At 38.2% G+C, this 21,820-nt stretch overlaps 1 protein-coding gene across 2 annotated transcripts in view; it reads right to left on the minus strand.

Annotated features, from left to right (window-relative positions):
• Positions 1 to 21,820, minus strand: part of CTSC (cathepsin C) — a 34,796-nt gene that overhangs the window by 11,884 nt on the left and 1,092 nt on the right. Inside the window, exons 2-4 of one of the 2 annotated variants that reach the window (XM_040630951.1) lie at positions 20,452 to 20,597; positions 4,229 to 4,395; positions 81 to 230 (exon numbers count right to left, since the gene is read on the minus strand). In XM_040630951.1, coding sequence (XP_040486885.1) covers positions 81 to 230; positions 4,229 to 4,395; positions 20,452 to 20,597 — 463 coding nt within the window. Of the gene's footprint in view, positions 1 to 80; positions 231 to 4,228; positions 4,396 to 11,634; positions 14,004 to 15,626; positions 15,712 to 20,451; positions 20,598 to 21,820 lie in introns of those variants that run through there. The other variant, XM_008704432.2, reaches the window with a different exon arrangement.

Below are 21,820 nucleotides of genomic sequence, written 5' to 3' on the forward strand. Positions count from 1 at the left end.
ACCAGGGACAGCAGGCTGGAAAGGAGGGTGGCGTTGAACACAAATACCTTTATTCGCAATAAAGGAGTATGCTTTATTACCGTGGGGTTCTCCGGCCACCGCCTTTCCTCATCATGTCTCTCAGGGTGAGAGCCTTGTACTCCGTGTATGTGGTTGCAGTCCAAGACTTCTGAATGGTATTGATCGCTTTCACAAACTCATGGTTATATCTGTAGAGCCTAGTAGAATGGCTGCCAACAAAAATAAGATAGCCTCAGTTATCCTCTTTATTGATGTAATTAGACTCCATTAAAAGAGGCACCCTTATACTCTGGGCCTAAGTGGAAAGTGGAATAATCTTTCAGGAAGGCAATTTTTTTTTTTTTTTGTAATGCAACTGAACCACTTTATTCAAATCTTCAAAATAATCTTTATGTTACATTTTTAGTATAAAAATCAGTAAGCTAAGTGCACCTCAGTGCAGGTGGGGGTGTCATATAATACTGAATTTCAGTAACAGTCAATGGTATAGTCAAACATCACATGTACAGAACACAAAATTTAGAGAAACTGAAAAGGTCAGATAAAATAATCTAACTTCAGAAAACAAAAACCAAACTATTAAGGACCCCTGAAATATTCTTAACCCTCATGAAACTTCACTGGACCCAAGTCATTTTGTAGTGAGGCATTCAGAGTTTGACCACATTAACCCAGCTCAAGAATCCTTGGGAACCATGAGTAACTGCATCAGACTCTCTAGCAATAAATGTAATCAATTTTTGATCTGAATAATCCCCTTAATCTGACTCTAAAGTTATCAGGCTTCCAAAATGCATCCTCCTCATATTTTAAACAAACTGCTGTTTATAGTAGTTTCTGTTGATGTCTTTTGTCCACATAAAAGTCAGTTTTTCTAGCACCAAAGCAAATTTGGGTTTGGTTCATAAATGAAGAGACAATCTATGAGGAGGGCCCAAAAAACATCCTTCACTTTTGCCTGAGGAGATGCACATATATACCAACAGCCTGGAATTGGAATGTCTCCTATAAAAATAAAAACTCAAGTTAACTAAGATATACATATAGGATGTTCGATGAAACACTTTCATAACAGCAATAAATTGTAAATAACCTAAATCAATGTTTTAAGATGACAAACGATTAAATAGTGTTACTTCATTTACTATATAGTTTATTCAGTAAAAATGTACAGAACATCATTTACTGTGTGAATATTAATTAAAGGAAACCTCACTAAAATGGAGTAGGGAGGTTGGCAGGGGAACTAGCTCTCATGCCCTATCACTCTTCATCAATTAGAAATCCAAAAAGAAGTTAGGAATTTTGCATGTGGATACTATTTCACTATCCCAGTAAGAGGAACAGGCCAGCCCATGAGAGACAGTCACAACTTTCCCCTGGCAACAGCCCAGCCAATGAGAAGCCACTATACTTCCAAATCCAAGTTTACTCCATTGGAGTAAACTTTTTGTTTATAAGAGCCTTCCCAACTCCCTCCTTTCCTCTATAAAAGAGCCTGCTTCTCCTTTGTTCTGCAGGTTTGCCTACAGTTTTTGGTGTAGCTTGCTTGTCCCACTTGCAATTCCCAAATAAAACCATCTTTTGCTGGTGAAATAATTGGTACTTTTATTTTTAATGTTAACAAGTGATATGGAAGAGTATTCACACTATATTAAATAATATGGCAGAATATCAAAGAAGTTTACATAGAATTAACCACGTTTTGTGAAAATATATTTATATTATAAATACATTTTTTAAATGCCAAAAATGGTTCTGACAACGTAGGATCACCACCTTTCCCCACCCTCCATAATTTCTACAATGCACCTAACTTTGTAATAATAACAAAAGGAGAGGACGGTAGAAACTGTGTATCATGTACATGTAACATGGAAAACATTACTACCATAGGATGCAGAGAAATTATTACATTGGACCTGGGTTTATATCCTTGTTACTCAAATTGGGTTCTTGAGTCCAGTACTAGCTGCAGCATCTGGAAGCCCGCTAAGAATCCAATCCAAACCACCTAAATCAGAATCTACATTTTAACAAGATTCCCAGCTGATTCTTAAGAACATTAAAATTTGAGAAGCACTGTTTTCCCTGTTATCAAATGCTTGGATACAGATATAAATAAATCTAACACAAAGAGCATGCTTACAAAGCAAAAAGATCGGGGGAGTTGATTAGTCACACAATTCAAACATGTATCAAACCTATGTGCTAGGAATTACAGAATACACCATATTATTTCTACTAAAGAAGATTCTGTCACTTAAGTGTGACTTATTATCCAAGACTTCCCAATTATGCAAAGCAAGATACACCTGAGTAACATCTAGGCATACTGTAAACTTTTCTCTCTTTTTATTTAGATGTTCACTGAGGAAGTATTTTGATATAGTCAAAAAACCCGGGAGCACTGAAGATAATAACAGAGATGTGCAACTATATTCATAATGTTTGTATGTTTTTATCAAAGTTCTTCCCTTCTTGTTGCAAAGTAGAAACCAGAGAGGTAGCTTTACTAAAGAGATTTTAAAACTGCCTGTATCATATTTCTGACAACACTCATACAACAACAAAAACAAGTTATAGTTGTCTCTTTAGACACAAGGGTAAAATTTTAAATTGCAAATGTATATTTTGAAGTATTTTCTACTGATGAGTCACTATTCATTTTGAAGTATTCGCAAAGCAGTAACTCAGCCCTACCTCCTTTGCTTTATCACTGACATCTAGCAAACATCAGACACTGCCAATTGCATTACAAAAAACAAGCTAGTTCTTAAACACTTATTGTCAGTGTTTAAGATCCAAGGATATTAAAAATAATGTACTTTACTATGGGATGACAGATCATTAAAAGCCAAAAGGGACCTTGAAGGTAATTTAGTCCCCAGTGTTCATTGTATAGGTGAAATAACACAGGTTCTGAGCACTCCAGCTGGTAGCTTCTTCGTTAAATGAGGCAACGTTTGAAATAATCGAAAAGAGCACATCAGTACATAGCACATCCTAAATGGTAGGGTGAAAAGCGAACGGTTTAATAGGAAATGTATTCTTCAAGGATGAAGCCAAGCCAAGCAATTTAAAAGGTAAATTCAAAATGGAGGGGATGGATTAGTTTAGATCTTGGTGAGTACTTTCCCAGACAAGTACAATTTGTCCTCTTTAAACTCATGTCCCCAGCCTCTACTACAGACTCATTCATTACCAGCATGGCCTGGCTTGGGAGGATTTATTCATATGTACTTTCAGTGGATTTCGCACACTAAATGAAACAGAAAAAGTTGCTACCATTAATATCCATTTATCTTTTCCTTCCAAGTGAATAAAATCTGAAATCTCTTGTGTGTTTCAGTTACTTAAACTGAACCTTATTTAACAAAAACATTAACTGCATGTTGTAAGTTGAATTATGTCCTTTCAAAATTCACAGGTTTTAAGTTCTAATCTCCAGTGCCTCTGAAAGGGACTATATTTGGAGATATGACCTTTAATAGGGAAATTACGGTAAAATGAGGTCATATGGGTGGTCCCAACCCTGATATGACTGGGTGTGCTTGTGAGGAAAAGAGAGTAGGACACAGACAGAGGGAGGCCATGTAAGGACATGTAAGGACACCAGAAGGAGGTTGCCATGTCAAGCCAGGGAGAGAGGCTTCCCAAGAAACCAAATCTGCTGACATATATCTTGAGCTTGTAGCCTCTAGAACTGTGAGAAAATAAATTTCTGTTGCTTAAGCCACTCAGTCTGGAGTCCTTAGTTATGGCAGCCCTAGCAAACAACTACACTCCACAAATACTAAGAATTTTTATTTCGGTTATTCACTGCCTTGTGTAAAATTTATTTCAATTAGTATCACCTACATTTGTTGCAACATAAACATATGTATCTATGAGTGTTGTATAACATGTTATCACATGGCAATAATAAAATGATTTTTTTATTAGTCACTGCAATTCTATAGTCTCTCATATAAATTTCCTTTAAAGCCATCATTGGTCCATTACTTTCAGAGTGCTGTGAAAAAAATACTTTCTTCTCTCAGTTCCATTACTCAACACTAGTGAAAGTTTTATAGAATATGGCTTCTGTTTCTAAGTCAAATAAATTTTATATAATCAAAATAAAAATTCTAAGAACTAACCTAGACACATACTTCTACATACTCTAAAACAAAATTAAATGTATCTTCCACTGGTGGCAACTCACTTTTCCTGGAGCCTCTCTGAGTGTGCTGTGTTCACCTTCACTTTCTCAGGGGTAGTTCCCACCTTGGTTCCAGTGAAACATGCCCAGTTCCGGCCCAGCACGTCATGCACCCATCCGGGCAGCGTCTCATTGCAATAACTGGTTACTGTGTGACCCTCTTCTTTATACTGCAATCAAATCAGGGAAGGAAACATCAAGTGAATCGATATTCATCTTTCAGGTCCATTTCCTGGCTTCCATTCATAGTCAAGATGCTTCTTTTTCATTTCATCTCGGGAACCAGCCTCTGCCAACCAAAATAAAAACTTCACCCTGAGAGGTTACATTCTGAGAATTAGCCTAGAAAAGGATGAGAAATAAACTGTTCTATGATTACCATCAGTGAGTGCCAAATGAAATTTACATAAGAAAACAATTCTGGGAATCAAAAGCAGGGAAAGAAACATTTTTAGAGCATCTGCCACATTCCAGGCCTTTTACAAAAGTTCCCTCCTTCAATCCTCCCAGGAAGCCTATGAGGAAGGAGGCTTGGATAACTCCATTTTACCAGCTCAGAGAGGCTACGGAGCTCCTAAGGTAACAGAGCCATGAAGTGGCAGAGACAAAATTCTGCTCAGGCTGTCAGACTATATTTTTCTACCCACAGAAGATGGACTCCAACAAACTACAAAACAAAGAGTGAAACATTTCCATACCACTAAACAAAATCCTTTCTTCTGTCAATCTCACAATCGAGTAGGACATTCTGATTATAGGGAGCTAAAAGGAACCTGATTATTAAATATTCTCTCCATTTAATTTCACAAATATGGCCCTTTTTCTCATTGTAAAGTTAATACTGAAAAACACCTACAAAGTGATAGATCTGGGATTTGAACTCATACTTTGGCTCCAGAGCTTACAAATCCTCATGCATAACATCTCCTCATGGAGGAGGGACACATAATCCAGAATGACAGCAAAGAGTGTGGGAGGAAGAAAGGAAAAAATAATGCTAAATTTCAATGAGGGGGGACTTGGGCTGATTTCAGGCATTGACTTAATCTCATGGAACAAAAGCCCAAAAGCAGTCAGACAACACATCAACAAACTGGCACAGCAGTCAGCTGTGTTGCAATACTTTCCAAAAGTACACAGTAGGTTATTTTTGGTTCACGGGCTATCATTTGCAAACTCCTAATTAATATGACGGGATATTACTTTACCTGTGTGCAGGGGTTGGAAAGCTTCTTTTTTAAAAGCCAGAAAATAGATATTTTAAGGCTTGCAAACTATAAGGCTTCTGTCAAAACCACTCAACTCTGCCACTGCAATATAAAATATGTAGAGGGAATATAGATGTGCATGAACTAGGCTGTGTACCAGTAAAACTCTGTGTACAAAAACAGGCCTGTTGTTTGCAAACCCCGAGTTTAGAGAAATGTAAGGGCTAAACTGTACTTAAAGTAAAATTACCTTATTACATCAGACTCTCTCTGAATTTAAATCATATTTAGGAATGGAGTTAAAAATGTCTGGCTTTATAATCCCAAAGAGCTAGATTTGAATCTTGGGCTTCACCACCCACTAAACTCTCAGCACAGGAAAAGTTACTATGGACTACTCATAGATACTTACACTTTGCATACTGCTATTTTTATAGATCAAAAACAGTAATATGGGCAACCTCGTGTGATGTAACCTAAACCCCTTAGCGTTGTATTCTGTTTCTCTTTGGCACAGGCCCTTGATCATGTTCCCCTCTCTGTTGCATGCTGGACAGACAGGCCAGGGGGGCTAAGCCAAGGCTCCCCACCCCTGAGGTTTTAGAAAGTGGTTTGACAAGACTTTGAAGAGTTCTTGAAATGGACCTTATAGAAACTGTCAGATACACATAAATGAAAAAAAAAATGCTAAACATGGAAGACACTTATTGCAAGAGAACAGAAAACTTAAAAACAAAACCAAGAACAGTGTCCTAATTGTTCATCTATAAAAATAATTTGTAAATTAATAACTCAAATAGTACTGTATAGCATTCTAAATGATAAATGTCAGTTCTGTAGGAGAGGTGAGCAAAGCAGGGCTAGAGAAGGCTGCCTGCTTCTGTGAATATAGTTTTACCGAGCACAACCAGGCCCACTTGTGTCTAGGCTGTCTATGGCTGTTTTCACACTACAGTAGCAGGACTGCATAGCTGCCTCAGAGAACACAGGCCCACAAAGCCTGAACATTTACTATCTGGCCTTATAAGAAAAAGTGCATCGATCCCTCTACAGAACCATAAAAAAAACCAAACCTATGTTAAGAAGAAAAAAAAATTACAAGACAGTGCTTAAGTTGAATACAAATACATAAAATTTTTCTGAAATATGGTTTTTAAGAAATGGAAACAAAAGGTGAACTAGGTCTCTGGGTGGAATTTTCTTGTTTATAAAATGAAGACCGTTACATAAATTTTGTGAAATTAATCACTTTTAAAAAATACCCTTATTTCCTAAGAATGAGACTCACAGCCTACAAAGTCCTAGAAGAGGTCACCCCTGAGGGATGGTCCAGGTGTTGTTAGAGGCTGCTAACATTCATCTGTTTGGAATTAGGATTGCACTTTCTGGGAAAAAAAAAATTTGTTATTTACACAACCTATTTTGTATTTTGCTAAGTCCTTTCACTTATATCAAGTATTTATTGGTCACATTTTTCCCAGGAATTGTGCATGTCCTAGGCATGCACACACATATGTACTAAGGTGGCCCCAGCCCTTAAGAGGCTCACAATTCAATGAAAGAAACAGATGTAAATAATTCATTACGACATCATGTGGTTCGAGAAGCTAACCATGCTGGAGAAGCCCAGGAAACTTCCCCATCTCGGCAGAAATTTAGATCACAGATAAAATAACTTTCCCTACATACCAAAAGAGTTAGGGGCATTCAAGTTGGAAGAACTGGGCCCCATGTTTTTCATCAGTGTGGTTTTGCGCACCTGGTTGACACAACTGAGTCATAGTTACAAGCATCATGTCTAACACCAAATGAACTGTCCCTGTGACAGGAAGGCCGCCTTGTTATTTCAAAAGTGGGAAAAAATTCACCAGTGCATGACTGGTTTCGCTACATTCGCTTACCATATCTATTTAAGGACTCTAGATTCCTCATTGACATTACAGCATGACAGCATCTTCACATTTACCTATCACTTCATGCTTTGTAAATACTTGACAGGTCACTCATCAGTCTTAGGGGTTCAAGGAGACAGAGAGATAATATAGTCTCAGGGGACAAAAAAAAAGAGCCCTAAAGAAGGTGGTCAAATGAGAATTTATAACCAAGGGCTCCTAGACCCAAGGGTTCTTCCCCATACTGCATACCACTTCTTCATACCCTTTGTCTTCTCACAAAGAGCTAGAAAAGTAAACATACTGGTCAATTGCCAAACACAGAGAGGAGATGGCTAGAAGCCATGCAGCAAAGGTTCAAATCCCAATTTGCAGAGTTTTCCGTCTGTATCATTTGAGCCTCACGATGATTCCTTGGGATAACAGGCATTACTCTTCTCATGAAAAAAAAAAAAAAAGTGGCTTTGCAAAAGTAAATGGAGAAGGGAGAATTCAAATATGGGCTCACAGGTGATAAGATCATTGTTTCATTCACTGTTTCCTTCAAAAAAAAAAAAAAAAAAAAAAAAGCTGGAGAAGATTAACTGACTCCCATGAGTCAGGTCCAAATTGTTGTCCAGGCCCTTTAAGGGCCACCTACATTTCTAGCAGTCCTAATGGGCAACCGTCCTTCCCCACGGGTCGGGTATCTATGTTGCCTTGGCTTGTTCAGTCTTTTTACCATTTTTTTGCCAAAGGCTTTTGACTGGGGGCGGGGGATAGAGGTCAAGGATATGGTCTTCAGGCTGGACTGCCTCTACTGCGTGCGGCTCTGCCCCGTAACTGGCCACGTGATCCCAAGCAGGTTAATACTTATTCTTTTTGTGTCCTCAGCCATAAAATCAGGATGATGATAAAAGACTCCACCTCATAAATTCTTTTATATACACTAAGCCATTTCATTTTCACATTAGCTTATGAGGTTGTTCTGTCCTCGAACACAAGCACTGCGAGAACAGGATCTTTTATTTGGGAGCTAGGTAACTGGCATTAGAAAGAAATTAGTTACAGAATAAGTGAATAAATGAATGAATAATAGAATAGAAAGAATAACAACCAAGACCCATTTAGCAATAACACAAGAAACTCAGAAAAGATAAGAAGTTTGTAACAGAAGTGTGGTGCTTCTAAGATATTAGACAGATCCTGAAATTACCTTACAAAAGGTAAGACAGGGTTGTTAGTATCACTGTGCAGGACTTGGGAGAAATGAGGAATTTACCACACCAGAAGCCACGGGCTCAGGACCTTACAACCTTGAGAGGACCACACACTGGGCCGTTACTTTCTTGACTGGAACATTCTCACGGTATCTGTCATTTTTTTGCTGCTATTATGAAATACTTATGAGATTTCTGACATTATTACCAATTAAGAAGCTGAAGTCTTGGTCACACTATCCAGCTTGAAATGTAGCCAAAATTTTTTTAAAGAATTTTCATTTATGTAAACATCAGTTTCTGAATACAGTCTTGCACAGATGGCATAACTTAAGATTGTATTCATTTATGACAATTTCAACAAATACATAATTTCATAAAATGTAAAGAAATTCCACACACCAGCACTTAGGGTTAGGAAACTACTAGGATCCCATACATAGCTATCCATTTGCTTCTTCAAAATTACTGCTAGATTGACGAACACTCTCAAACCCCCTCAAGTTCCCACTCATTTTATCAACTCTCCAATTACATTTATCCAGTAATATTAACTATCTGAAAAAGAGCAGACTGGGGTATTTTAGAACTTAAGTTATTTACCCTGGATCTCTCCCAACTGCTTTTTGACACTGAGGGGTTTCAAATCAACTTGTTCCACTGGTTCCCTGATTAATGATACACTTGACAAATATTTCAATATTTTATGTAATGCACTGTGAGAAAAAAGCAGTTAAGAGGACGTTGCCCTTTAAATCCTATTCCGCCATTTTTAATTTATGCAAACTTGAGCAAGCCACAACTAAGGAGCCCCAATTCTTCACCTGATAATGGGAACAAAACCTACACTTCACTGGATTCCCAGGAAGGCTAAAGAGGACACTGAAGTGTGAAGAGTTTAAAAAGTTATAAAATACTCAAAAAGCAACAATGTAAATACTACTACCTGTTACCATGGGGGAAACAAAGTTGTCTTAAGACTTTATCTTTGCCATGGAAGAATTTAAACACTAAACCCAATCTGTCAACTGAATAGTTGGTATGGGTACTATCCTGTCAACCAGTGGCTTCCAAAACAAGGCAAGATGATCCACTGGAATATTGGGGGAAAACAGAATTTCTATTTACATTTGTAATTATATAAATAAAACTGAAAACCCACTTCCACCGTTATTTAATATCCAAAGCAACACTGGCACCACCTCTCGGTTTCAAGGTCTGACGTTCACCTGCCACACAGCATGCTTAAGTTCTTTTGGAACTCTGGAGACAGGTAACCTGCAACGGTCCGGACTGGGCATCTTCCCTTTTACATGTTCCTGCCTAAACTGCTTTACGTACTTACCTGCTTTAACTAAGCTAATTCTCACAATAGGAACAAATAGTTTAAAATACTTGCAGAGAAATCAGAATTTGCAAATCAATGTAAGCACACATAAGCAAAAGGCAAACTTCATTTGCCCTATTATTCCTAGTAAGTTTTTGAAATCAGATGTTCTGAAATGGTTCCATCACTGCAGTATTCAGCTGTTCATCTTATTTATCAATAAAACAAATGTTTCAGTTAAAATATGTCTAGCTACACTTGTGGTGAGCATAGCATAATGCACAGAGTTGTCGAATCACTATATTGTACACCTGACACGAATCTAACATTGTGTGTCAACTATACTTCAATTAAAAAAATTGCCCATTAAATTGTCATCAACCCTAATACCAAACAGCAATTCTTCGAAACGTTACTAACCTTTACAACTTCCATACTTTTAACAAAATGGATCAAAACTACTGAAATCTTTTAAAGATTTTCAGTAGAAAACTGTGCTTCCAAATGTTGAAAATTTTCAGTATGAAAATTATAGGTAACAGACTTATGATAATGAAACATACCTTTGTATTATGTTCAAAGGATATCGTCATGAAATATGTTTTGGCAGGACCCACATTTGTGACAGCAAGTGAATCATATATTTAATCATTTCATAGTATGCCATGTGTTTGACAGCAAACATCAGTATAGTACGACATGTATATAATTTTTTAAATGTACTTTTACACACTGTGGAATACATAATAAAAAATTTGGAGAACCGGGTCTTATCCATCAAGATCATTCACCACTTCCGAAAAGAACACCCCGTGTGAAGTTGAATGATTTAATGGTAAACCATATACATATATTACATTCCAGTAATACTGAATAAAAAATGTTTCCTGGAGGTTTGCCCTTTGTTTCTTGTACATATCCATGTAAATATAGATTAACTGCTTTCACTTGCTGTCAGGTCTAGAGTGTGAGTAAAGCAAAACAAGAGAACAAGGCACATTTTACTAAATTGATACTTTGCCAAACTTACCTAAGAGTACCACATCTTTCCTTAGAAAGAAACAGACTTCCCTCTGTCAGTTTCAAGGATTAGCTCTAGTTTTCTAACTAGATGTAACCATTTGTTTAAAAAAGTTGAATTTCAAAGAATTCTGAAACTGCCAGGAAATCTGAAGGAACTGGCAGCTGGATTTGCATGTGGAAATGGAGGCTCATAAATTTGTTTCCAGTGTTTATAAGACATTCAGTTTAAACAAAAATATATATCCCAGAACTAGTTAAAACAGCAGTTTGTCACTCAACAAAGTAGTTAAAGTCCCTTGGCTCATTCCTCACTTCCTCACTCATCAACTGTTAAACTGTGAGACTGGGAGAAATCTGAGAGTTCACCTAATCTCACCTTTGGCTGGTGCCTCTCACTGTTCTCAAGATAGGGGAAGGCAGGACCAAACCTACAGCACTCCAGACCAGTTCTGGTTGTTGCTTCTCCAGGCTTTGGGGAACCACTGCGATCATAAAGCTATTCACCCTGACAGCTAACTTAGTTTTGAGTAATTCTGAAAGTTAGAACTTTAAGCCCTATCTTGGCCTCTACAGTCTCACACAAAAATTAAAATGTAAACAAACAGAATAAAATCTAAACATCTCCATTGTTTTCTCCCATGTCATTCAACAAATTTGGCCTGAGGGTCCACCACAGATGTTAAGTACAGAAAGGGAACAATACTCCCAGAAACACATCAATGAAACAACAGGACAACACAACAAATATTATTCAATTTTCTTTCTTCTACAGACATTTATTAAAGGTCTATTTATCACGTATCACACATAGGGAACAAAATGGTTAGTAATAAAGAGTACATGCCTGCCCTCGGAATAAAGACTAGAGAAGACAAACCAGCAGTCGTGACAAAGAATGCTAAGCAGTATTATATCATGGTGCCTCCTAACACAAATATCTATAATTCTGTACACACCAAGTCTTCTCCATAATCAAAACATTTACGTGCAAAGTTCCTCAGAGAAATAGGAAAAAAGTCTCCAGTAGAGGTGATTTTAAATTCCATATGAAATACATTTTTATACACACTAGCTGCTTTGTCAGTATTCACATCCTGGAAATTAGGTTGAAAATACACAACTCTTTCAGAACTCTAGAGACAGGTAACCTGGTAATTTTTTTAGAACACAGAACCAAAAATATAAACATAGCATCATTCCTGCTTTGCGCTTCCAGAATCCTATAGAATTCTTTGTAAGCTGATAATACTTCCGAAAGTCTTTGAAGAGACAATAAAAGTGTGGTCAATTTTCCAAACACTTACAAAGTCCTGGGTAACTGGGTTCTGAAGGCACACAGGGAGATCTACAGTTTTCAATCTGGAAGAAGGTGAAAACGTGCTATCAAATCACTCCATGTCTACAGCAGTTAGAACAGTATTACCTGAGCAGAGGTGACTGCAAAGCACAACGTGAACCAAAATAATGGCATTTCTCCCCCTAATGGAAAGAGCTGGGGAGGGTTTCACAGAGGCGGCATCAAGATCCTGAGTGATGAATTATCAGGTCCAGAGGTAGGATGGAAGAAAGTATCCAGGTATAAGTAGTTGGGTATATAGTTACTTCACCTTTAGAAGACATGATCTTCCCAGAATAGCAGAACAGTGCCTCTCAGAGGTCATAAAAAAGTTATCTGAACCAATAAATTAATGAAAATCTGGTATCTAGAGATCCCTCCATTGAAGCAAAGATACAGGAGAAAAACTCTCCCAGAAAATAGGGACTAGGTGTAGCCCCACATTTTCAGCTTACCAAGGGTGATATTAATCAATTCTGAACTGAGCAGGAAACTAGTACATTGTTTAGTAGGAAAGAGCTGAAAGATAGCAATCAGTGTGAACAATAGTGTAATTGAAAGAAGTCAACTTGGCAAGGGTACTTAATTTGTAATTAATTTGAAGCTTACAAAGCTCTCCTTCCAATTTGGAGGACTACAATTGAAAGAAGGTAAGTTTTCCTCTTGAAAAGGACCCTGGTTTAGGAAAGAAAGGAAATAGCCTAATTTGGTGAGGAAACAAACTTTAAGCCAGTTCTCCTAAAAAAAGTGAGCCGATGCAATGCAATTCATTCTATTAAACTAGCATTCATGATATTTACGAACTGGGATTCACCAGAAAAATCTACTGAAATGTTACTTCAAGTACCATTATTTCTTTGTGAAATGGCTTTTCTTTTACTCTTTAGCCCCAGGGAGGTCTGTAGGCTTGAAACACTAGCCCTTGTCATTTTACAATTAGATGCTGTGAGCTTAAGCACTGTAAGAGACTAATTTTCCCTTTCTATAAAATGAAGCTAGTGATATCCACTTCATAAGATTCTTGTAAGGTAAAGCATGTTAAGTTCTTAGTACAAAGCTGGCATCTAATCAAAGAACAGACCAAAAAAAAAAAGTATTAATCACCCCATCTTTCTGGCCAAGGTAAAATGTAGGCCTGTGATCTGCAAAGATACCTTTCATCAGTTTGACTTATCTCAGAAGACTGTTCCCCCAAACAAGCTCTCCACAGAGCCATCTTTCCACCAATAACATATCTGGGCGTCTCAAGATGTCCCGAAGCATTTTTCCTTACAGTAGGTGCTGGGGTTCGTCAAGGCAATTACAGAAAGAAGGTACACACGAAGATAATTTAACTGGGAATAAAATTCGCACTATGAACAAAATCAAACACAAAACTCAAATCCTAATCAGTTTGGAAAAAATCATTTCAATAGAGTAATATTCAAAAGGGAAAAACTTGAGTTGCGTATCGTTCCTTTCATTCAAAGGCTGAATGGTGAAGCCACCTAACGCTTCCAGACTTTTCTTTCCATTTTCCTTTGTAGTCTCTGGTTGTTCACATTTCAAAATGGCGGTTGCTGCTTTCCAAGGAAATGTTCAGGAGGGCAGCTGCCTTGGAGGTAGGTCACCAGGACGCCTCAGCATTTTACAGGCACAGAAAGACTCCAGAAGGGAATGTAGCTGCCAGAGGCCTCTGCTAGCTGTTAGAGGGAGGCAGGTCCATGGCTGCATGCTGCTCTGCCTCTTAGCCCCAAAGTCTGTGTTTGGCTGTTGTTTTAAAAGAGCCCCTCAACAGATGCTCTATTTAACAACTAAAAGACAATAAAAACTAGAGTTACAAGCCAACAAGGATCATACTGTCTCTTAAGAATATTTAATCATATTAATTTAATTTTTAAAAAATTAAGAAAAAACAGTACTAGTATTTGAAATGCTGGTAAATTTTTAATGCTATTTAAGACATTCACAAAAAGCTGCCATTCTCAAAAGCCGAATGCTTAAGCAACAGGTATCATGCACACAGCCAACAAGCTCAAGAAGCACATGCAGATGCATTTGAAATTAACTACCACCGCATAAATCTAATTTTGAAATGTACTTAGAAGAAACAGGCTAATCTAGCAACCCAGATACATTAACATGTATACCTTTCAAATTCTACACAGAGGCTTAATGCTGCCTTGATCCATATTTCCAGGTACAAGGCTATTTATCCCATTTACAGAGCAAATACGGGGCGGGGGAGTTATCTTCTAATAGAGGTGTCCTCCTAATTAGAAGGAAGAGTGAGAGTTTTAAGACATAATTTTGTAAACTGCACAAAAAATGAGAAGACGTCATTTTTTGTGAGGAAAAAATGGTGATTATTTTGGGAAAGTTTCCTCTTTTATCTTCCTAAGCAACTACCATCCACTATATTAAAGATTCTGAGAAGTTCTGAAATAAAGGAAACTATTTAACACAACCTATACTTATTCAACTACTAGGAATTCAGAAAAAAAAGAGCTTATTAATTTCAGTTCTAATTTCCACTTTGATCCATTCATAGTGGCTGCCTGGAACCACCTCCAAAGCTTCACAAGATGAAGTGAACAGAACGGATGAGCAATTCCTACCCAGCAGAGATGTGGGCCATTTTTGGGCCATTAACAATTTGGAAAACACTGTTACAGGATAAAGCCATGGAGTTTTCAACACTTCCCCCCCCCCATTCCCTTTTTCATATTCCCCTTATGTATTTAGGAGTTCAAAAAGGAGATAGGGAAAGGGGAAATAACAGTGTTAAAATGCAAGCAATGGTTAAGTCCCTATCAACTTTACTCCCTAACCACCCTTTGCTGATAAAAATGTTAAGACCTCTAAACTTATGGATTCAGTGAGAATAATGATTTAATCATCTTTTCTAAGTGTGAGGAGAATGTAAAGAGTGAAAGAGAGCCTCTTCCTCCTAGTCAGTAGTCTGTTCTGAGCCAGGAGCCAGTTTGAAAAATATGGGGGAGTCTCCCAGGGATGAGTGGCAGGTATGCAAATTTCTCCGGAAGAACTGCCCTCTCTACTGGAAGACACACCTAAAATGTCAGAGCCTCATGTGGTTCCCTCTTGAGTCCTTTTAGAGAAAAAAATGAGCAACTCCAGGAGGCACGACAACCTCCGGCTGACCTTTTCTTAACTGAGTTTTGACCCGTTTGGGTTCAGGTCTGCTTAGGTTAGGAGCATATCAGACTTGGGAGAACCAACTCGATGTGTGTGAAGATAATGAAGTGAAAGATAAAATAAAATAAAATAGTGCAGGCAGGTGAGAAGTAGCAAATAAGCAGGCTCAAGCAAGAAATGTGTGCGAAAACCCTAATCTCTCCAGTGTCCATCTCCCTCTCCCAGATGAATCAACAAACATTGCTGGCTTTTAAGAAGTTAAAAATTTCAATGAAGCTCACCCAGTGTGTTCCTCAGATGTCTCAAATCATGTACCCTCACAGTTCCCAGCTGCATGAACAAATGACTGATAAAATCAGTGACATCCTATGAAGAGTTCACAATGGGAAACTAAGTCATCATGTTAAGTATCACCATGAAACAAAATTAGGCATGGACTGTTAAACTTCTGATCCTTTCCCTAAATTGAAACACTCTCAAGAGTAAACCGCAAGTTGTTAAAATTTAAAAAAAGACAAAATCTGGATCTCAGTATACTAAATCTATATTAAAACAAGTAAATTACCTGAAAAACAAATATTCTGAAAGCTGAACCGTTAGATCTTAAAAATGAATCCAGAAAGCAGAGTGAAAAAATGTGACAAGATTCCCAAATCTTTAATTGTAGAAACATGATTGACATTTCTGTCTGAGGCAACAAGCTGGAAATTTACAAGTCACTAGGACACAAAATGGGCTATAAATCCTCTGGTAGGTAAGGCTTTCCCAACATACGGCTCATTTCCAGTACCAACCTGCTTTAGAAACACCCACAGAAGTGTTTTTTGCTTAGAGTTCTAAGACTGGTGGGACCCAAACAAAAATCAACAAAGCGTGCTTGATGGTCATAAGATAAAATTTTCAACCATGGGTCTAGGTTCCCTTCTACACATCTTCCTCGGCCCTTGTGTGGCTTGATCTTCAACATGAAATCAGTTCCTGCTCTACAGCTTCTTTCTATAGCCCTGGAGAAAGTGAAATCAGAAGCAAGAAAAGGCTAGAAAGCCTATTCAACTTGAGGGTGTTCTTTGGGACTCAGTCTCTTTCATATGATTTCCTTCCTCTGTGCAATTAGAGTAGACGGTGTGCAGAGTAGCTTTATACATGCTCATCATAAAAGATGAGCAAAATACATAAAAGCATTAAAAAAATCATTTATCCACCCAACACCAAGTCAGCCATAATTAAACATCTCGTTTCATTACATTTGGTTTTCATTTAAGAGGTTGGCTGCTTTTAATCTGCAGGTACTCTCAAAGGGTGGAGATCTGTTGGGTTTGCCAATTAGAACCAAATGGTAAAACAATTAAATTTGATGACTCTTAGAAACCAGCCTGCAGACAGTACTATCATTTATTTTGGCCACTACATTATTTTAAAAGAAAATTGAATATGAATGCCTCGAAGAAAGTTTCCATTTTGTCATAGGTCTGATTACTCCTTATTGTTTTATTACATGAAGGTCATTTCAAATGCTTAAGTATCTGCCTGGGTGGGCCCCAAATTTGAGTTTGTAACCCCCCATAAAGCGTTCAGATAATTCAATGTATGCAGGAAGTTGAGTAGAAAAACTTATCTTCTAAGAATATATTCCTAGTGCTTCCTGACAAATTCAAACCATGCAAAAACTTTCCGTGTCAAGATTTATCTCCTTCCAAGCTTTTATCTAGCTTGAAGTCATATGCAAAAAATGATCCCCACTTCACTCCCAATGTCTCAAGCAGGTAAAACCAAGTGAAAACAAAACAAAACAAAAACAAAAAAAACTTACAAACCTTGAATCATGAAAAATGCCCATCTTCCAGGTGAGGCCTGAGAACTTAATAAAGCAAATTCCTAGCAATAGTGGTCTCAAAATTGCTTTAAAGTTGGCATGCAGGGAGAATGATGTGGAAGCTGTCTGCACTGTTGAGCTGTAGGATAGTCTGGGGAAAAGGTGGACCAGCAGCCTAACAGATTACTCTGCATAGATCAGCCGCTGGGCAAACTCTAGCATCAACAGCAAAAGACAATCACATGCAAATGTGCAATCTAATGAAAGCAAATCTGAAGAGGGCAAAAGGAAACAAGTGGTAGGGTCTGGTATGAGTCAACGGAGAGATCTGGAAATCCACTTGATTTGTAGACTAACAGTGTAAAAAATAAAGATGATAGATATACATGGCACAAACATCAGATGTTCTCTGACAGTGGTAGGCCGAATGAATGATGTTGTAGTTTACATGAGACATTTTAATCAACAAATACTGCTTATACCTTGGTTAAGTCTTCATTTATAAGAATAAATTTTTATTTTCAAATCTATTTTCTAAGTCTGTAGAAAAAGCCACATGTGCTTTGCTCATTTCAATAGGTTGCTCATTTTTCTGGAGTTAGAACCCAACTTAGTTTCCCCAGAACCACTGCAGGAAATGCCCTGATGCTTCTGGTAAACACCAGCAAGCTGTGTTAGCCAGGGTCACCAAACGTGCTTGCCTTTCCTAGTATCTAAAGACAATTCCAGGGGCACCTGGGTGGCTCAGTTGGTTAAGCGTCTGCCTTCAGCTCAGGTCAAGATCCCAGGGTCCTGGGAGGGAGTACTGCATCGGGCTCCCTGCTCAGTAGGGAGCCTGCTTCTCCCTCTGCTCCTCCGACCCCACTTGTGTGCGCTCTCTCTCTTGCAAAAATACATATTTTTTTAAAAAAATAAAGTCAATTCCACTCTATCATTTTTCTTAGATTTTTACAAATTCAGTTCCCCATTATCTTGTCAGCTGGATTTGCTAAAAGAACATAGATTTTATCACTCTGAAAAACATGTTGACCTAGTACTTGATTAGGTTAAGAGAAGTTTTAAAGCCAAGTATCATATATATTCTACTCTGTTTATTGAAATGATGGTCCTATCACAAAGCCTAACTATTGTCTAGTCAGAGTGATTGATTTCTCAGCACAAAAACAGCCCTGATAACGGTTCTGGTCAAGTAGGCACTTCAAGAAATATACTGAAATCAGTTAATGGAAGAACACTCTTCCTATTTTTATTCCTAATCAGAGGACGCCATCCAGGAGCCTGTGATCAGGTAGGGTTTTAGCCCACAACAGTATATATAGTGATTCTCCCCACACGGGGTCGAGTACACTTATAACCTTATTTGGCTTTATAAAGTGGCTCTCTACTGACCTATGACTTATGTTCTGGTGACTTATGTTCTGAAGCTACAGAAAAATACCAAATCTGCTTACACTGTGATTTAAAGAGAAACACATAGAGGTATTTGGATTTCTCCTCCAGCCACTAGCTGTTCCATCTGTCCCTACCAATTTTGGATTCTTCTTTAAGCTGAGAGCAGACAACCTGAGAGACAAGTATTTAATATAGGGAAACTGCCCATATCTATTTCTGGTTATTGCTCAGGAAATTAAATGGGTGACTTTAGAAGTTTGCCCAACAGTTTCTCCCATACTGTAGAAGGGAGGAATGAGAATTTTTCTAAGCCAAATGGGTAAAACTTTACTCATCTATACTTATATTCAACTCCCATCTAACACTTAAATAATTTTTTATTCAACCTATTTCTCAACTGAATTCTACTTCAATGATTCATTTTCATTTTTTAAACAAATTTTTGACCAAGTGCCTAGTATGTGTCAGGCAAAGAAGAACAAGGGGGAGAGAGGGTGGAGTACATAGTGAACAACCGTCTTGAGGATATCCTTGTACATCAATTCCATAGGCAAGTGGTTCTCAACCACAAGGCCAAGAACTCCGAAGGGCTACCTCGGAGTTCCTCCAAGGTCTGCAGAGCCCCAGGTTCATCAATATGCAGACAAGAATTATATTGGAACGAATTACACTTAACCATCGGTGTATTACAACTTCAAAAATTCACACAGATACTGTCATTTTTTTTAAATACATAGTATCTAGAAGTGATAGTAAAATATTTCATAACTGGTCAAGCATGAGTTCCAACTACTAAAATGAACAGCTGGCCCTCAACAGCCAGAATGGATAGATCAGGTCCCACCAGCTGATTATCAGAGCAGCCAATCCAGGCAAGAGGGGGATAACTTTTTCCTCTTGTTCTCTCTTTCCTTTTTTCATGTTAAAGAGGGATTCTCACGGGGGTAAAAAAAAGTTACTATTCTAAGAAAAATACTTGGTTTAGATGTAACAGCATATTGTAGTGATTAAATCACAAGAGAAATCACAATAAATTTAGAGGTCACGCTCTTCTTGGTGCTTTGTTTTGCATCCTCTTACCAGAATCCCTACAATTGGCTAACTCTTAGCAGGTGTTCCAAAGGTTGTAAACCCTACTCCATGGAAAAGCCTGTGTTTGTTTGTACTCTATTTATAGTAAGAAGAAACAGCTTGTCTCAGACTTGTGTCCTCAATTTACTTAAACCAGGTAACACTCTGCTAACAGAAGTTCCAAGTTCAGAAGGATATCTGGGATGGACTGCAATGTGTGCTAAACCATTTTATGCTAGAATATATCTGCAACTGGAAGCAATGTGTTAGAATAGAAGAATGGACAAGACTTCTTCCCCAGTAAAAGAAGAAAACAAGCTGGACTGGCAGGGCTACCTTTTACTTTAGCCCAAGGAGTAACTCAAGTTCTCCATCTCTTTGTCTCAGCTTAGCAAAGTGAGTTATTCGCATTAATGTATCTAGCACATTCTAACAGACTGTGCCCGACTACAATGGCCCAACTTACCATCTTGGACTTTACGAGGGTCTGAAAGCTATACACATTCAGTAGAAACCAGACTTTGAATATTGAGCTTTTCCTGGGCTAGCACTGTGCAGTAGCATACTCTCTTGTGATGCTGGGCAGCAGCAGCAAATCAGCCAGCCCCGTGATCTCAAGCCACAGTGCAGGGCTCGAACTCAGGACCCTGAGATCAAGACTGGACTGAGATCAAGAGTCGGAAACTTAACCTACTGAGCCACCCAGGTGCCTGGTGATGTCACTTCTCGTTATCTTCTCAATCTAAAAATCAAAATTCTGAGGGTCTGATTAGAAGAAGCTTCAGATATCAAATCACTGAAAATACAAATGCATTTCCAACAAAACTAACCTTAAAAAAGGCAAACCACTTGTAGTCATTCAACACAATCTCAAAGCCTTGATTGTAAATGATGGTGAAATGGCCGGTATTGCCAAGATCATCATGTGCTGTGTCCAACTTCTCAAGATGCACCACTACTTTTTTTTCTGGTGGTCCTAAAAAAAAAAATGCACAACAAAGGAAAATTATTTGGACTTCAAATGGGAGGAGAAATCTCTTCTATAATTTCCATTATTTTTAAGCGGCTTTCCTTTCATGCTACCAGATTTGGACCAGTCTGGCTTGTGAAGATACCAGTCTCCATCCTGTTGCTTCCCTCTGCACACTCTCACAGGGGTCTCAGGAAAGCCTGGAAAGTGAGGGCTCAACAGACAGAGATATGTCAAGTAGCCCAGCAGGCAGAGACCCCAAAACATACAGCCCTTACCTTCCCAGAACATCTAAACACTGAAGAAATTTGTCCACTAAAGAAAAGGAGGAATAAGGGATGTTTAAAATGATACACAGAAATGGAAAGAATACAAGATGCTAATCAAAAAAAAAAAAAAAGGGGAAATACAAAATATAAAAGGATCTGTTATCAGATTATAAGGACAAAGGAAATTATCTCTTCAGAGAAGAAAAGGGGTATCTTTTTCCTCAATGGCTCTACAGTTCAGAACCTCAGAATCCAAATCCTTCCACAGTATTCAGCAAACTCAAGGTTTCTATCCTATAAAGTGATCTTGTGCTGATAGGAACTAAACTTTTAACTTGCAGAAGATGGGGGCGCAGATCTGTGTGCATCTTTACTAAAGTCAAAGGTATGACTTATAGGCAGAGGCTGCCTGAAAGGGTTCTGCTGCATCCATCAGCAGGTTTCACATTTTGGACAGTTTTTCCAGGTTTCACATTAATGCTCTGAAATAGGAGATTGCATGAGCACAATCCTGATCTTCTCCTTCGGACCTCCACATTCCACTTTCAATACAGAAGATGTTTATAATGCCCAGGATCAGGACATGCCACACAGTCATCTGGAGTTGGACAGTTGAATAGGTCTGTTTTAGTAACAAATGACCTGGCAGTCTTCGTTCTGCTGACAAGGAAATGCAGCAGAGATTCACTCACTCTACACGTGCCACAGGGTAGTAAGGGTTTGGGCAGAACGTAAGTGCCTCTTTTGACTGGAGATTGCTTTTTTCCTTCTCCAGTCACTCAATTCTTTGTCCTCAGTGCAGCTATGTTATCTGAGGGCACATGGAATATCCCAGCGGTGTTCTAACACTAGGTGTTTATTGAGAGCCTTCCAAGAGCCACACATTGTGCTTTTCTCTGGGCATTTCCAAATATTATTACCCGCTGGAGAGTTATTTCAAAAAAAAAAAAAAGACCGGCA

Source organism: Ursus maritimus, unplaced genomic scaffold (genome assembly GCF_017311325.1).
Source record: "Ursus maritimus isolate PB19 unplaced genomic scaffold, ASM1731132v1 scaffold_16, whole genome shotgun sequence".
Taxonomy (NCBI): Eukaryota; Metazoa; Chordata; class Mammalia; order Carnivora; family Ursidae; genus Ursus; species Ursus maritimus.